This window comes from Lissotriton vulgaris, chromosome 2_1 (genome assembly GCF_964263255.1).
Source record: "Lissotriton vulgaris chromosome 2_1, aLisVul1.2, whole genome shotgun sequence".
NCBI lineage: Eukaryota > Metazoa > Chordata > Amphibia > Caudata > Salamandridae > Lissotriton > Lissotriton vulgaris.
The window spans coordinates 827,138,618-827,154,345 of NC_141687.1; the positions used below are offsets into that span (position 1 = coordinate 827,138,618).

The following is a 15,728-nucleotide window of genomic DNA, read 5'->3' on the forward strand; positions in this document are numbered from 1 at the left end:
TTGGGGGTCTGGGGGTGAGAGGGCGGAAGTGCCGGGAAAGGTGGGACAAGAGAGGGATTCAGAGAGGACAGAGCGAGGCCAGAGGGAGCCGAGGGCCGGGAGCAAAGGTGGGTGAGGGTGAACGGGTGGGAGGGCCTGCGAGCTGGGAGGGCAAGGGTGCAAAGGTGGGTGAGGGTGAACGGGGGAGGGCCTGAGTGCAAAGGTGGGTGAGAGGTATCGGGGTGGGAGGACCTGAGAGCTGAGAGGGCCGGGAGCAAAGGTGGTGAGAGGTACCGGGGTGGGAGAGCCCGAGAGCTGGGCGGGAGGGTAAGGGTGCAAAGGTGGTGAGAGTGAACGGGTGGGAGGCGAGGGCAAGGAATGCGGGATGTGAGAGCCAAGCAGCCAGGGGAAGGGTAGAGGGTGGTGGTACCCTGGCAGGATGGAGGGGAGGGTGAGGTCTGGCCTGGGTAGGGAGAGCAGATATTCCTACATCAAGCGGCCCTGGTCGTTTGTGGCACCTGCTGCCCATCCTGGGCTTTCAGCCAGCCGCGCATGCATGATGGGACTGCAAACCGAAACTAAAAGCCCCAAAATGGAAAGAGCTGTTGGTGCAAAAGCCCAGACCGGCGGACTGCGCAAGAGGACACACGGACCCACCTAGAAGCTCTGACTCCCCGTCCTGCAGGCTGAGCTCCGCAGCAGGTGCATGAACCCCCTGAACGCAACTCCAGGCGCGGGGCCAGAGGACACACGGACGCGCCTGGAAGCTTTGACTCCCCGTCCTGCAGGCTGAGATCCGCTTCAGGTGCATGAACCCCCTGAACGCACCTACAGGCGCGGGGCCAGTGGAGGCTGTAGGCTTGAAGGAGGCACTGGTAGGTTGTGTGCGGGCTGTGACCCTCCCCAGTCCTGAGTCCCCGGATGCAGCCGGTGAAGGGGCTCTCCCTTCTACCATTCACCATTGTATGAGGCGTGACTGACTCTGCCCAGCTGTCCTCTCAGAGGAGGCCTCTCTCTGGAGACCTGCCCACTTCCGATACGAGGGGGCAGTATGGCAGCGAGCGGTGGGTGACATCGCGGGGGGGGTGCACGGGACACGTCCCAGTCTAGATCCCAGCGCCTCTGCTGATTCTAGTCTGATATTGGGCGCTAAAGCCCAAATGTATGTGTCCAGTAAAAAACGGGCTGTCAGTATCCGCGAAGCGCTTACGAGTCCCATGCATGAATGTGTGAATAGTCCCGATATTCTGGGCTCTCCACGTGGCCGGGTGGCAAGAAGCATCCTGGAGGCCCAGACTTTCCAGATTCGCCCGCACTGCCCCGTTTTTTGGGTACATGTCCCCCTCCCCCTACAGTTTTCTGCAGATTACGAGCTGGGCATATATGTGGAAATCGCCCAGCACAGTAAAACCCCAATGCTCTGATAAATGTTAAATTTCCACATTCGAGCACAAATCATGGCGACGACCAAGGAATGGGGGCAGAGTGTGAGCCTGGCAAGAGGGAACTGCAAAAATATTGGCCCAGTGACCTGAGCTGCCCTTCAGGCGCCTCCTAGTGTGTGCTGGCGTCATCCGCCACCCCATTCCATTCCCCAGCTGCAACCAGGCGCACGGGGAGGGGGGGCACAACGCACCTCATAGCTTCCACTCACAAAAAAACGCTGAACTCCATTGCTCCAACCATTAGGCCTAACACGTTGTATAACCTTTTTAAATGCGACGTTAAAGTGCTGTGTTTTGATTTAGCAACGTTTTTTCACACGAACAATGAATGCTACATAAATAAAAGTAAAACGAACACATATCTCTCCCCTCTCACGCTACTACATACAATTCCCTGACCCACTTTCCCCCTCTTCTCCAGCCCATCCCCCAAACAACTTCCACCAGGCCCACGGGCTGAGGTACGAGCTTCACAAGGGGGGGGGCGGGAAAGACACGGACAACTAAAGGAACGGACAGGAAAGGAACCACTCACCTGGACTTCCTCGGCCGGCAGTCGGCCGCCAAATGGCCCAAACAAACCTCAACCAGCCAAAAAAAAAAGCCCCACCCACCGCCGCATGACGTGGGCAAAAGAGAAAAATTCTCGGGAACGCCCCCGAATCTGGTCCGGCCTTAACGGACAGATCCGGCACCCAATGGCTAGCCTCCATTTATGGAGCTAGCCAATGGGAGCCGGGGGACGCTCCCGAGTCCTTATTGTAAGCAAAGGATTTCGCCTGCGCCGAAAAGCTGCGCAGAGCGCAGCCTTCGGCATGCGAAACCCAAAAAGGGAGGACTAGGGAAAGCAAAACCTTCTCATCCCTTTGTTCTAAGTGGGAAGGAAGCACCCCACATTGAGAAGTTTTCAAATGAGATGGCGGAATCATATCCATGCAGGAAGCCAGCCAAAAAGCATAAAGAATCGGCAAAAAAGGGGCTACCTTAAAATATCTTTGCAACAAATGGTGTTCTAGGATTCAAAGGATACTAGGAGTCCTTCAAGCTCCAGAACACATAGAATGTGTGGCTGATGGATATTGTCCTGCAAAGAGGACACCCCAACAGAAACAGTGCCTCACAACAGTGCATGTTATAATAATAATCATGCTTTCAATTCTGTTCTGAAGCCACCGGTATATAACGTGTCAAAGCCACTAAAATGCAATGTTTTTAAATTCTGCAAGGCCAATGTGCATTATAAAAGGCAACATTTGTTATGTATTTCTCCAAAATTCCTTTGAGAAGAATCGTCATAATCCCTATAATGGTTGTTCCTAGATGTCTATACTGAATACTGGCAATTACCCGGGCCTGGACAGAGAAAGGGACAAACTTGAATGAAACAAGGGACACCATAGGCCCTAATTACAATGTACAATGAGCGTTCAGACATCGTAGCAGAAACAGGAGCGCAACAAGGAGTCGGTGGTCCGGCTTCCACTATTATAATGCGACCGCCTTCAAGGCAGTCAGAAAGTGTGTTTCTTTCTTTGGTGGCTTTTGCTGCGGGCTGCAGCACAAGCCACAATAGAAAAAATACACCTAAAACATCCATGCACCGTGTGGCACTCACCAGAAGGTGCCCACAAAACGATGCATGGATGTTTAGGAGGGCACAGGTGCCTGTCAGGTCTCATTGCGGAGGCCACGGGGTGACACACTGCTAGCAGCCCCCAAAGTCACTTACCGACAGCCTTTTCATGTCAGAAAGGCCGACATGGAAAGGCTGTGAGAAACGGACATCATAATCCCAATGGAGGTGCCCGAGCAGGCACTGCCACCATTTGGAGATTAACTATCCAACCAAAGCCCCATCTGGCTGCTTGAGCCCATAGGTAACCAGTCTGTGCTCTTCTTTTTCTACTTCAGTGTTACCATGACAAAGTAGGGTTTTCATTGTACAACGCTTTTGCATTTCTATCTTATTATACCCAGTATTCAGCACTTGAGCTATCCCTCATTTGATAATATTTCATCCCCAAAGGACAAGAGCCACAACCCATACTTTCTTCCAAAATTCCCAACAGCTCATTTGGTGCTTCTGGGCATCTAATAAATATATTGAGAACCTATGCATGCTAGATAGGAGTTGAGTTGCTACTTCTAAAGTACAACGAACACCCCATGACATCTTCGCACAGAACTAACATCGAAATAGATATGAAGATGATCAATAAAATAGATGAATTTTAGGAGCCTTTCTAAACATAGACTGGCCCTCTATTTTGAGCTGGGCAAGGCCAAGGGACTTCCTAGTAAAGGATGCCACAAAGAAGAAGGGGCATGCCCCTGAAAACCCTCCATTTCACTCAGCCACAGGGGACTGATAGCTGGAGGTAAGAGCCAAAAAGAAGGGATCAATTAGACTTGAAAGCAAGCACATAAGCAGCATGGGGCACACTCCACAATAGCCTTTGTGGGCAGAGTACCCACGTCTTTTATAGGCACCTCTCAAGTCAGCTGATTAGACAGAGTGAGACGCCTTAAGACACAAGCTTAAATGAAAAACAAACAAAGCTTCCTCTACCTGTAAATGTCTTTTGGATGTTCTCAGAAGTTGAAGTGTGCAGAATCTATTGGAAATTACATTCCAATTTGTTTTTTAATTTATAATAGCAGTTCTCATACATTTTGTTTCAAAAACTGTTAATTTCTGTTTGGGTGCCTCTAGTTGAAAGGGAATGGCAGTGGTCTCTTTGGAGTGGATCTAAGGGATCGGAGGGAGAGGCAGAACGCGAAAAAAGAAACAAGCCATTTTGGCTGCATGCCTGCTAACTGAAAAAAAATATATATGTGTGCAATTGATAGATCAGTAAGTGTAAAGGATGCAGTATATGGCTTCTATCTATAGTCATTTAAGGCATCATGGTGACTAAATGTAATTTTTTGGGGAGGTAATGTCAGTATTTTATCAGGAGTGTTCTTCTAATGGACACTTCTAAAAAGAGGTTGCTACTAGATACAATGTGTGCGTATTAATTAAATATATATATTTGAATACACTTGTTTTATCTTAAGGAGCAAATCTATTTGGCACATTTTGAGGCAGCCTTACACTTTGTGTTAAACAATTTAAAAATAATGATACATATTCACAGTGATTTCATGCACAGCCTGGGACCTCTTAGCACTATAATTATAAATGCACATTTCACTATTCTCCTGTGTACGAAATATGATTCAGTTCTGTAACTGGTTACATGCAAAGATGTAGGAGTGAGCACATTAACCAACAGAGTTTTGATAGCATAAAATTATTCCTTTCACACTGTATAGCGTTGAGTTTGTGGCTTTTTTAGTTAGTTTTTCTTTACATGTACTTACATTAAGGAGAAAGGCAACAAAATAGTTGCAGAATATGTTGTTCCTTTTGTAGTTCCGTCTCTGGCCCCTTCTAAGGAACTCTCAGGATCACAGATCCCATACTTTTTACGAGGCTTTCAGTGAGGCCCCATCTGCAGCACAGCCTTATTGGAGACACACTTATTGCACACACTTATTGGAGCACGTCCTGGACGCTACAGCAGCCCTGGCTAAGAAACACAAGTGGGGGGACCCTTTTATCCAAATGGGCATTGCATCCATGGATGTCAGGGCCTTCCTTGCATAAAGAGTATATTTTGTAGTGGCACTAGGTGGTGATCAACACCAACACTTATTTGACAGAACCAGGAAAGTTAATAGTCCCTCTTGCAGAGAACGGCCCAATCCGTTAATCCTAGAAAGTCATATGGATGCCTGGAATTACCCATCAGTTGCAGCCTTCTTGCACAAACATTTGCCACTTAACCCGATGTCACGGACACTAACATCTTACAGCCACATGGCCAAGAACAGTCGCATGATTCTTTGTGGAACCTGACTTTGTAACTGTAAATGGAATCTATATAATGCTTAGTACCAAAGATCAGGTATTGAAGAACTTTGCAGCAAGTAGCACACTACTCCGGAACCCTAGATTAGAGGTAATAGTCAAGTCAAGTCAGAATATTTATATAGCGCGCTACATACCCAGAGGGTCTCAAGGCGCTTGAAGAAGGGTGGGGAGTTACTTGTCGAATATCCAAGTTTTAAGTTGTTTTCTGAATGCTAGGTGATTCTGAGATTCTTTTTTGCATTAGTTGTGTTAGGGATGTGCTCTTGCTTTCTTAGGTTTAGTAGAGTTTAGAGTAGGGATAAGATTATGGGAATGGAATTCAGAGAGGAAGTAGAAAAATGTTTTTGTACTTTGTGGTTGTATGTGCCCGTTAGTTGGGTTACATGGTTAAAAAAAAAGAAGGGGAAGTACAAAAAGGAAGTTTGGGGGTTCATAGTAGTCAAAGGTTTGAGATGAGGGAGGGAGAGAAGGGATGGGACAAAGGTTGAAAGAGTGATTTTTTTTATTGCAAAAAACTGAACTTATTCTACACATACATATATGCACATCACAACCTAGTATGTTTTACTGGTTGGAGAAAAACCTTCTATATAAATACTCATGTGCATAGGGGCACCATATTTACATGATCTGATGTGCACATTTATCTTGTAGTGAGGCAGGCACATTTTTTTTATAACATTTCCTAATGTTTTGGTAGCAGGCATAACTATATATGCACCTATATGTACATAGGAGCAGCAATTATGACATTTTCATATATATATATTACCTACTGGCGGTCGCCAGTAGGTAGTTATAGTTAGGACCTAGTTTCCATAGGAAATCCGCAACATTCTATTGAGAATAACTTTGGCGCCGGTGGACGAATCTTTGCGAATTTCTCAAAGAAGATGGCCTGCTCCGCTCCATCAGCAGTGCATTGCGGGCGCGCGAGTTATAGTTAGCTGAAGTAACTATAACGGGGGGAATTTCATTGGTTTTATATGAGTAAAAGGTCCAGTTAACTATAACATGTGTCAAACCTATGTTTTTTCCAGTGAATTTCATAGGATTTGTAAATGCTTCTTCCTAACTATAACGTGTGTAAAACCTTTGTTTTTTCCAGTGAATTTTATAGGTTTTTTGAATGCTACTTCCTAACTATAACTGGTTTAAACCTATGGTTTTTTCAGTGAATATATATATATATATATATATATATATATATATATATATATATATATATATATATATATATATATATATATTAAACACACGCAGGTAAGCCAAAAACTGAGTCAAGCCACAGGAAAGCTGAATGACACTTGTAGTTTATTTCACCTCTTGCAAGCAGACAAGTGAACAGAAAAAGTCTTCAAAAAAAGTTCATGTAAGCAGCCAGACGCGTTTCAGGATAACTACTTCCTTTCTTCAGTGGCTTTCTGCAGAGGAATGACAAGCACTGATTCAATGCGCACATTTTAAAGTTCCAATCACCTGTCCAAGTGGGCGTGGCTCTTTGCAAAGCCATCTGGGCATTGTAGTGCAGTAAGGGTTTTCCCCTCGTGGGGTGGCTTGAAATCCCCTCAGAATTCGGCTTGAAATAATAATCCCAGTGGAGAGAAGCATTTTCCCATCTCCTGTCTGCCCCTCTTTGCTGTGGTGAAATCTGTGTTGCAGCGCAGCGACACCCTGTAATGGCGCCACACTCTCCTTCCTCCCGATGTTGCAGGTAATAAGTCCAAAACCTGCACAGGCACGCCTTCTGGCGCTGGGCTGTCCTCCACGGCCAGGCAACGGCCGTCTATTCATGAAACACACGCAGGTAAGCCAAAAACGGAGTCAAGCCACAGGAAAGCTGAATGACACTTGTAGTTTATTTCACCTCTTGCAAGCAGACAAGTGAACAGGAAAAGTCTTCAAAAAAAGTTCATGTAAGCAGCCAGACGAGTTTCAGGATAACTACTTCCTTTCTTCAGTGGCTTTCTGCAGAGGAATGACAAGCACTGATTCAATGCGCACATTTTAAAGTTCCAATCACCTGTCCAAGCAACACAGATTTCACCACAGCAAAGCGGGGCAGACAGGAGATGGGAAAATGCTTCTCTCCACTGGGATTATTATTTCAAGCCGAATTCGGAGGGGATTTCAAGCCACCCCACGAGGGGAAAACCCTTACTGCACTACAATGCCCAGATGGCTTTGCAAAGAGCCACGCCCACTTGGACAGGTGATTGGAACTTTAAAATGTGCGCATTAAATCAGTGCTTGTCATTCCTCTGCAGAAAGCCACTGAAGAAAGGAAGTAGTTATCCTGAAACGCGTCTGGCTGCTTACATGAACTTTTTTTGAAGACTTTTCCTGTTCACTTGTCTGCTTGCAAGAGGTGAAATAAACTACAAGTGTCATTCAGCTTTCCTGTGGCTTGACTCTGTTTTTGGCTTACCTGCGTGTATTTAATATATATATATATATATATATATATATATATATATATATATATATATATATATATATATATATATATATATATATATATATATTTTCTTGTGGTGGAATATGCCATTTTTCCCTTATATAAATAGATCTACTTCTAATAGGAAGCACAGTTCAATGTACTATGACTCCTGTATAACAACACCTTTATCTCTATGCAATGAGCAACAAAGTTGACCCTGACCGCTGATGTGTTGTGAGTTTAGTTGTCATGTGGGGAAGAACTAGCTCTTGACTAATTCTTTGGAGCGAAGGCGTTTGTCGGTGTGTGGGTAGTGAGTTCCTTAGTTTGGCTACTTGAATAGAAAAAGATGTTCTACCCATTTTTTTTTTTACATTGAGGTGATGAGTCATTGGGCATAGGTTCCTTTGTTGTATATAATATTATCGTTAACAGAAGACAAGGAAGCTCTAGCAAAGAGGGCACACGGATGGATAGTGTTAAATGACTACAAAACACTTACGCCACAAACTTATTTGGAAAGGGGATTCAAACAGAAGTTAAAGCTGCGGCTTGGCATTTTACCAATCCTTCACCTGGCACCATAGAAAAAGGAAACAAGAAGATCAGATTTGTCGTTTTTGTAGAGTAGAATTCGAAGATTTAATACACATAATTTGTATTTGCCCAGGCTTAATGGATAAAGGGAGATCTTTACTACGAGCAAGATGGAAACAGAAGGGTATCAGGACTTGTAGACAGGCAGTCAAACTGTGTTTTAACTCGCAGGAGACCCAATTAAACTGCAGTCTCTCAAAATTCTTTGATACAGTGACGGAAAGACTAAAGTACTATCAAAAAGAGTAAGCATACTAGCAGACAGACAGTGCTCGTGAGCAATATATTGGGACTCCAGCTCACAAAATAACATCAACAAATTAAATTGGAAACATGAACCTTATCCACTACCGCACAAAGTGAGATAACGCCGACCCATGTATTTTAAAGTTTGATAACCAATTTTTTTTTATATATACTCCTATTAAACTGTGAATTAAAAAAAAATGTGAGTTTTAATTAACTGTACAATAAAGTTACTTACTTACCTTTGTTGTATGCATTTCTTGATTTTCCTTTTGATGAAGAGTGGTCCTTTTCTATGTATTGCTTTGTGTGTGGTACAAGGCTGCTTGAAAGTGGATCTTCTGACAACCAGTAACCAGAGTAATGCTCTCAAGAAAGGGGAGCTGTGTGCTTGGTGCTTTACATGACTTTACAGTTGCCCTGGTGCAAAGCAAACAGTTTTGTTTTGCAGAAGTGTTTAGTTCTGTCAATGTCATGCATGTTTGACATCTAGCGTAGACAGTGTACTACCTTTTCTTCCAGAACATTATTTATGAATGACGAAAGTTAAATACTTGAAGTTCAAAATGCGATGATACATTTGGGAGAACAACTGGGTGTGTACTCAAGACTTCTAGTCTTTGTGAACTTGAATCAAAGATATATCGGAGTCCGTGATCTACAATCACTTACAGTAGAGTGTGGAAGTGGCTGCATCTAGAGGCCATATTAAACGTGCCTCAACCATGTCCTGCTGGCCCAGCTGGTCTGACTGGGACAGAAACAGGACAGGACACAAATTTAACAGTGCCCCTATTAGTGAATTTGCAGGCTTAAAAAGTTTCCCATGTTTGAAAACTGGGACAGTTTGGAACGCTGTATAAGTATTTTGAAAGGTATGGAGGATTGCTTGGATTTGAGCTTGATGCAAGTAATGTGTGCTCTAATATCAGAGAAATAAACAGTAAAACCTGACCCAGCAGGAGATAAAGCAGGCCCATAAACATTCAAACACTGGCCCATGCACTGACCCGTCACTGTCAGCCCAGCTCATCGGGCACTGCCGGTCAGACCCTGTTTTGCCTATAATAGCACATGCAGGATCAAAATCGTCCCTTGCCCAAGTGACGCTGGCGTGCTCCTGCCCACTTTTTGCCTGAGCTCAGCAGACCCAAGTCCCGACTGGCAGACTGCACCCAGAAATAGTCTGTATGGTGCTTGCTCATTGAACGCAGCTATGGACATGAGGTTGTGGCTGTAATCAAACTGTGTGCATCTCCTGCACAATATCAGAGAGGGCACCACCCACCAAATCAGGGACTTCTGGCTCACATCCGCCTGACAGTCAGGGATCTCCTGTTAGCATGTCCAAGGAAGAAACATTAGCACCCTCAACACAACACTCTCATCCCTCTTCCCTGACCCCTTCCATATCCACCTGAGAGGAAATGCAAGATTCGGCATGGCAATGTGTACCCACAACCTCCTCCAGTCTGAGCAGCCCCACACATTGCCACATAGCATTGCCTCGTACTGCAGCCTTTGTATTCTTTTTGGTGAGCCTGCACAGGACGAGAAACATGAGTCAGAGTGACAACTGGGGATCAGCCATGCAGAAGGCAAGCTTAAAAACACCTGGAACGACTTGTGTGAGTGCACACATGCTTGGTGGGTTTAGGTTGGCACGTGTGTGTGTATGTATGTGCGAGGGAGTTCTAGTGGGTTTGTGAGTATGATGGTGCCTTACTCTGACACATTGTGAGTACATTTTGCATACTGTAATACCAACAACAAGTTAATGGATGGAATGGTTGAATTAATCCCAGCCACTAGCAATCTTTAGGGCCGCATCCCAATCTATCGTATTTCGCCCAACATGCCAAACAGTTTGGACCCAACCATGTGCAAATCTGCTTTTACCCACTCCTCTTGTGAACAATCTAGCCAAAATTCCAAGCCATGTCCTCCCTGAATCAGAATTCAAGCAACCTAGGACCATTTTCACTCTGTTAAGGGCTCAGAAGCCAGGTATGTCCTGTGTCACTGGATTCAAGCTAGCCTGGCTGATGAGGGGTGAAACTCTGAAACCAGGGACCAGGATGCTTGTTTCTGGTCCAGGAGGATCTGGCTTGGCAGTTTGGGCTGGACTGTTCACTTGAGGAACAGGGTCAAGACTGATCTGCATATGGCTGGGTCTAAACTGGGTCAGCAAGGTGAGCAAAAGAAAGATAAATTTGACCCAGATCTCTTGACTGGGGTGAATGTTTTGATTTGTTCTGCATTCCATCCATCCTTTGTGCCAGTGGATTCACGCAAAAGACACAGGGCACACAACCCAGGTCAGGGCATACCAGTCAGTTAGGGCATCAACTGCAACAACAAGGTGATGGAAGAAATACTTAAATTAATTTAAGCCACTGGAAGAGCGGTGGATGTCCTCTTAATCCCTTCACGTCAAGGTCTCTTAAATGGCTTTCCACCTATTTCCCTCCTCCCGATGGTGCTTCAGAAGACTCGGGAGGAGAGGGTAGAGATGATGGTGATTGCCCCATAAAAGCCAAGACACCTCTGGTTTACTTTATTACTAAACCAGGGTTGTCAAGCTCCAGTTCATTCCATCACCTCTACAATTTCCAAAGTTACAGTAGCTACAGCTTTAACTACTAAAATTGACAACAGGCACTTGAGAGGTTAGCTTCAGGGAATATGGATTGTTCTAGTCAAGTAGATAAGTAGTTTAAACTCTTTCGAACAGTCAACACGTTTTTCCTATAAGAAAAATGTTTTTTTTTTGCTAAATGGAGTTATGCTACAGGTACAGATTGGGAGATGCCTTTCAGATCCTGGAAAATTTTGCAGAGGGTATTTTGACAGAGCTATCTCACGCCACCTTTGCAATGCAATGGGTAGCAATAAAAGCATTTTGAGGTTTTAGGGGTGCTTTCGATCAGATTACCCCATTGGTTGTACATTTGTTAAGTTTTCGCCTGCGAAAAACTGTTTTACTGGTCATCATTCCTACTGGGGATTTGCCCACAGTTCTGAAAGTTCTACAACTTTCTCGGTTTGAAACTCACGAACAGGCAGGTGTGATGTGGTGCTCAACCAAAATAACCTTTTTATTAGCCATTGCATTGGCTAGGAGGTAAGAGGAATTGTTGGCCCTAGGTTATCATCTGTATTTAAAGATCCTTCCAGATAGATTAATTTTGCAGCCAGATCCCAAATTCATTCCAAAAGTGAATACAAAATTTCATTTCCAACAGGAGGTAGTTGCAAGGAAAGATTAACAATTCCTTCAATGTTAGTTGCGAGAAGACCCACACTGGTTTATTTACAATACAGTAAGGAATTGTGGCTTTAAAATTCACTTTTGTTGCCTTTGGAAGGGTCGCTAAGGGAAAAAAGTTTGTAACATCCACCCTGAGCAGATGGATTCAGCACACAGTTTCTCAGGCTTACAAATCTTTGGATGAGGAACCCTCATCTCAGATTCAACGTTGCTTGACTAGATCAGTCACTACTTCCTGGGCAGAAGTGAGGGGGGACGGTCAGTTAAAAAAAAATATGCAGAGCTGCCAACTGGTAATCCCACAGCACTTTTGTTAATCATTTTTTGTAGATATTCTCCGTTAACCCACTGATAACTTTGCTATTAGTGTGGTGAAAGCAGCAATTAATTAATTGTAGACCTTACTAAATTAACAATGTGCTCCAAAGCATGATGTACAATGTTCTTTATTGCTTGTGAATTCCACAGTTGGACGAGGAAGTCCAATGAGGGAGTAATGAATCCATTACTTACTGGTAAACTTCATTACCCTGATTAAGGCCCTCCTTGTCCAGTCACCACTCCGCTCTCCGTCCCTTGATGTTTACACCTGCTTTTGACTTGTCACTTACAGGAATGGTGGAGGGAGGAGGAGCTAACAGGAATGTTAAATGGAGGTGCCTTTAAGTGTTTTAATAAAAATGGAAAAGAGACAAAGGTGTGCATAACCTGTAGGGAGCGGAGGGGGGGGGGGGCAGAGACTACCTCACTTGGCCATGACTGGGACAAGGAGGACCTTATCGGGGTAATGAGGCTTACCAATAAGTAATGGATTAATTTCTGCTTCTGGGGGCAGAACTGAAGGAAAGCTGTGTCCTTGCACAAGGTTCTTTCTGAAGAGAGGCCTACTTGCCTTTCTCCTGGAATAAGAGCCTTGTGAGGAGAGTTCTACGTACTTTTACCTCCCATACATACACACCGCAGAACTCCTGCTGTGGCCAAATCCTGAAGAATTGTACTTACTAGAACTACAAACAACCTGAATGGATCTTCCTCCAAGTAACAGAATTCACAAGGCCCACGTTCAGGAAAGCATTTGACAGTCTGTATGGACGGGAATCTCAAGAGTAAGGAAGCCAACAGAGATAAAAGTGGATATTTCTCACATCCTGGTGAACTCTTGTATTTCTGTGAAGGATGTGGCTAAAGGGAGTAAGAGTAAACAGTGACTATACAAGAGAAGCTAGAGACATTGAAGAGATGTTCTTGGCAGGTGGGGCGGGTCAGGTAAGAGAAGAAGATTATACCTTAAAACAAACCTATACCTGAAGACCTGCTTCTGCACTAGGGGAGAAATGTCATGCCAGACTATACCGAAACAAGATTATACTTCTCCCCATCCTAAATAGGCTTCACAACGTTTGAAAATGTAACATTCATTCTATGCTTATGGATTTAAAAACTGCTACGTGAAATCAGATTCCCTGTATGCTGCATGTGTGGGGGTAAGTGTATCGAGGTAGTAATATCAAGAGATCTGCGGTTCACCCAGGATACTTAACCTGCTTATGCATTAGATTGTTTAGTTGTATAGGATATGAAAGTTCCTTAATTGAAAGCAATATTGTGCTTGCAAAAACAGAAACAAACTAAAGACTTAATAGTACCGACCTGGCCTTCTCCTCGGCTGTGGAACGGGGTAGCTTCATTGCAGCCTGCAGAGGAAAGAAACAAGTAGAATATTTAACGGAAGTGCCAATTGCCATATATTTGTACTCCTTTATTGTGTTATGGTATGGTAGGCATAATGACCAGGAGCAACCGACTCCCACCTGGTAAGTTCCAACAACACGACCAATAACATTCTACATGGAATTCACACGTGATATTCCACTACACTAGAATGCAGAACGAATACACCTTCCCCCTCATTTGACAGACAAAACACACATGAACACCCCCTGCAGCACAACACACTATCACACCACAATCCAGCATCACTGTAATGATGCCCTATTGTTCCCAAGTTGAAGAGAGTTCCCTTGGCTTTAAGGTCCAAGCGGAGGAGTGGATTTGAAATGTTGTACAAACAGGATATAATATAAGAAATTGAGAGTTTCAATTTTTGCCCCCAGTTATGTTGGCACGCAGTGCCAATAGGGCTTTAAGGATGTGTATAGCTCTGACAGATCTAAATGCCATCATATGGGTAGCTTGTCACCTTACTGCCAAATATTTCTGAGATGCTAAGCTCTTTCAAGGACGTTAAGGTTTTCTGGGCATTAGATATGGCCATGGCCTATCATCAGGTTGTATTACTTGGGGATTCCTGTATGAAATTGGACTGTTTGCAGAGAGCACCCCCCCCCCCCCCCCCCACCCCACACACTTTTAGCCCCCATTTCAATTGCTAGATGCTGGTTTTTGACTCACAGTGCACTGAGGTCTTCTAACCGGGCTCCAGTGCCAGTGTTCTTTCCCCTAAAATGACAGGTTTAATTTGTGTCCCCAATTTGCAAGACCTTATATCCCTTATTAGTCCCTGGTAAGTGGTACCTGTGGTAACCAGGGCATGTTCGGTAAATTGAGACTCCGGTCTTATAGCACTGGTTGAGCCACCCTGAGTGACCCAAGTAAACTAATGACAGGAGGCCTGCCGTTGCAGACTGCAGAAACAGTGTTCACTGATACAATAAGACTTTGTCCTCAACATGTTTGACAAAACCCCAGCACTGCTTTTAGTATGCCAGTCACCCCTAGAGAAGGCATCTTGAGCCCAGGAATCAGGATGCAATGTATTAAGGGTCTTTGACATGCAAATGCAAGCTTACATGTCTTCCACAAATTGCTGTGCTACCTCCAATACTGCTGGGATTGCGGTTTGTGCCTCTGCACTTTCTGCGGACGATGTACTCCTCTTTTCGTCAACCTTCCTCTCCCACCCCTATAAGAAAAGGACTTAATGCTCATATCATCCCTCAAGCACTGAGCGAGGGACTCGATGTACAAATCGAATAGGAGAGGGGCGAGTGGACAGCCCTGTCACGTCCCCATGGAAATATTAAAGGGGTCCGATAATTATCCATTAACCAGTACCCGAGCAGTAGGGTTCTGATATAAAAGGTTGATGGCTCGCCGAAATGCATCCCCAACGTTGAACTTAGCCAAGGCCTCCGACAGGTAGATCCAATTTACCCTGTCAAAGGCCTTGGTGGCATTCAACGTTATGGCAACCAGAAGGAGAGACCCAGCTATAGCTATGTCTTTAGCGCCAATTAAATCATATGTTAGTTCAAAAAGCTGGCGCCCCTTTACAAACCCTTTCTGATCTTGGTGTAACACATTAGGAGCAACTGCAGCCAGCCTCCTTGCCAAAACAGTAGTAAAGATCTTGTAATCTACGTTTAAGATCAATCAAAATTGGTCTACAAGACCCACAGGAGGAGGCTGGCTAACCAGGTTTCAGAATCAGGGTAATGGAAGCGCTATTCCAAGATTCAGGGGGAAGCTGGCCATCCCGCAAAATTTGGTTAAATAATATAGTGAGAGATGGTACTATTTCATGTTCTAATAACTTACAAATTTCTGCTGGAAGCCTATCAGGCCCGGCCGCTTTCCCTTTCTTGCTATTTCGGATGGCTGACCTAACCTCTTCCTCAGAGATCTAGCTGTCCAGGAGAATACTCTGCTCAACAGTAAGAGCCGGGAGGGAAATTCTACTCAACCAATCTAACTATTTCTGGAGAGATGTCTTTTTCTTCATAGTATATCTCCAGAAAAAACTCCCTAAAGGCCGATCTTATACCTTCATCCGAAGAGATTATATTGTTACTTGCTGTTATTGACACAATA

General features: G+C 44.5%; 1 protein-coding gene across 1 annotated transcript in view; it reads right to left on the minus strand.

Annotated features, from left to right (window-relative positions):
• Positions 1–15,728, minus strand: part of FTCD (formimidoyltransferase cyclodeaminase) — a 261,402-nt gene that overhangs the window by 18,069 nt on the left and 227,605 nt on the right. Inside the window, exon 11 of the mRNA XM_086956237.1 lies at positions 13,548–13,591. Within this exon, the coding sequence (XP_086812363.1) occupies positions 13,548–13,591 (44 nt within the window). The remainder of the gene's footprint in view (positions 1–13,547; positions 13,592–15,728) is intronic.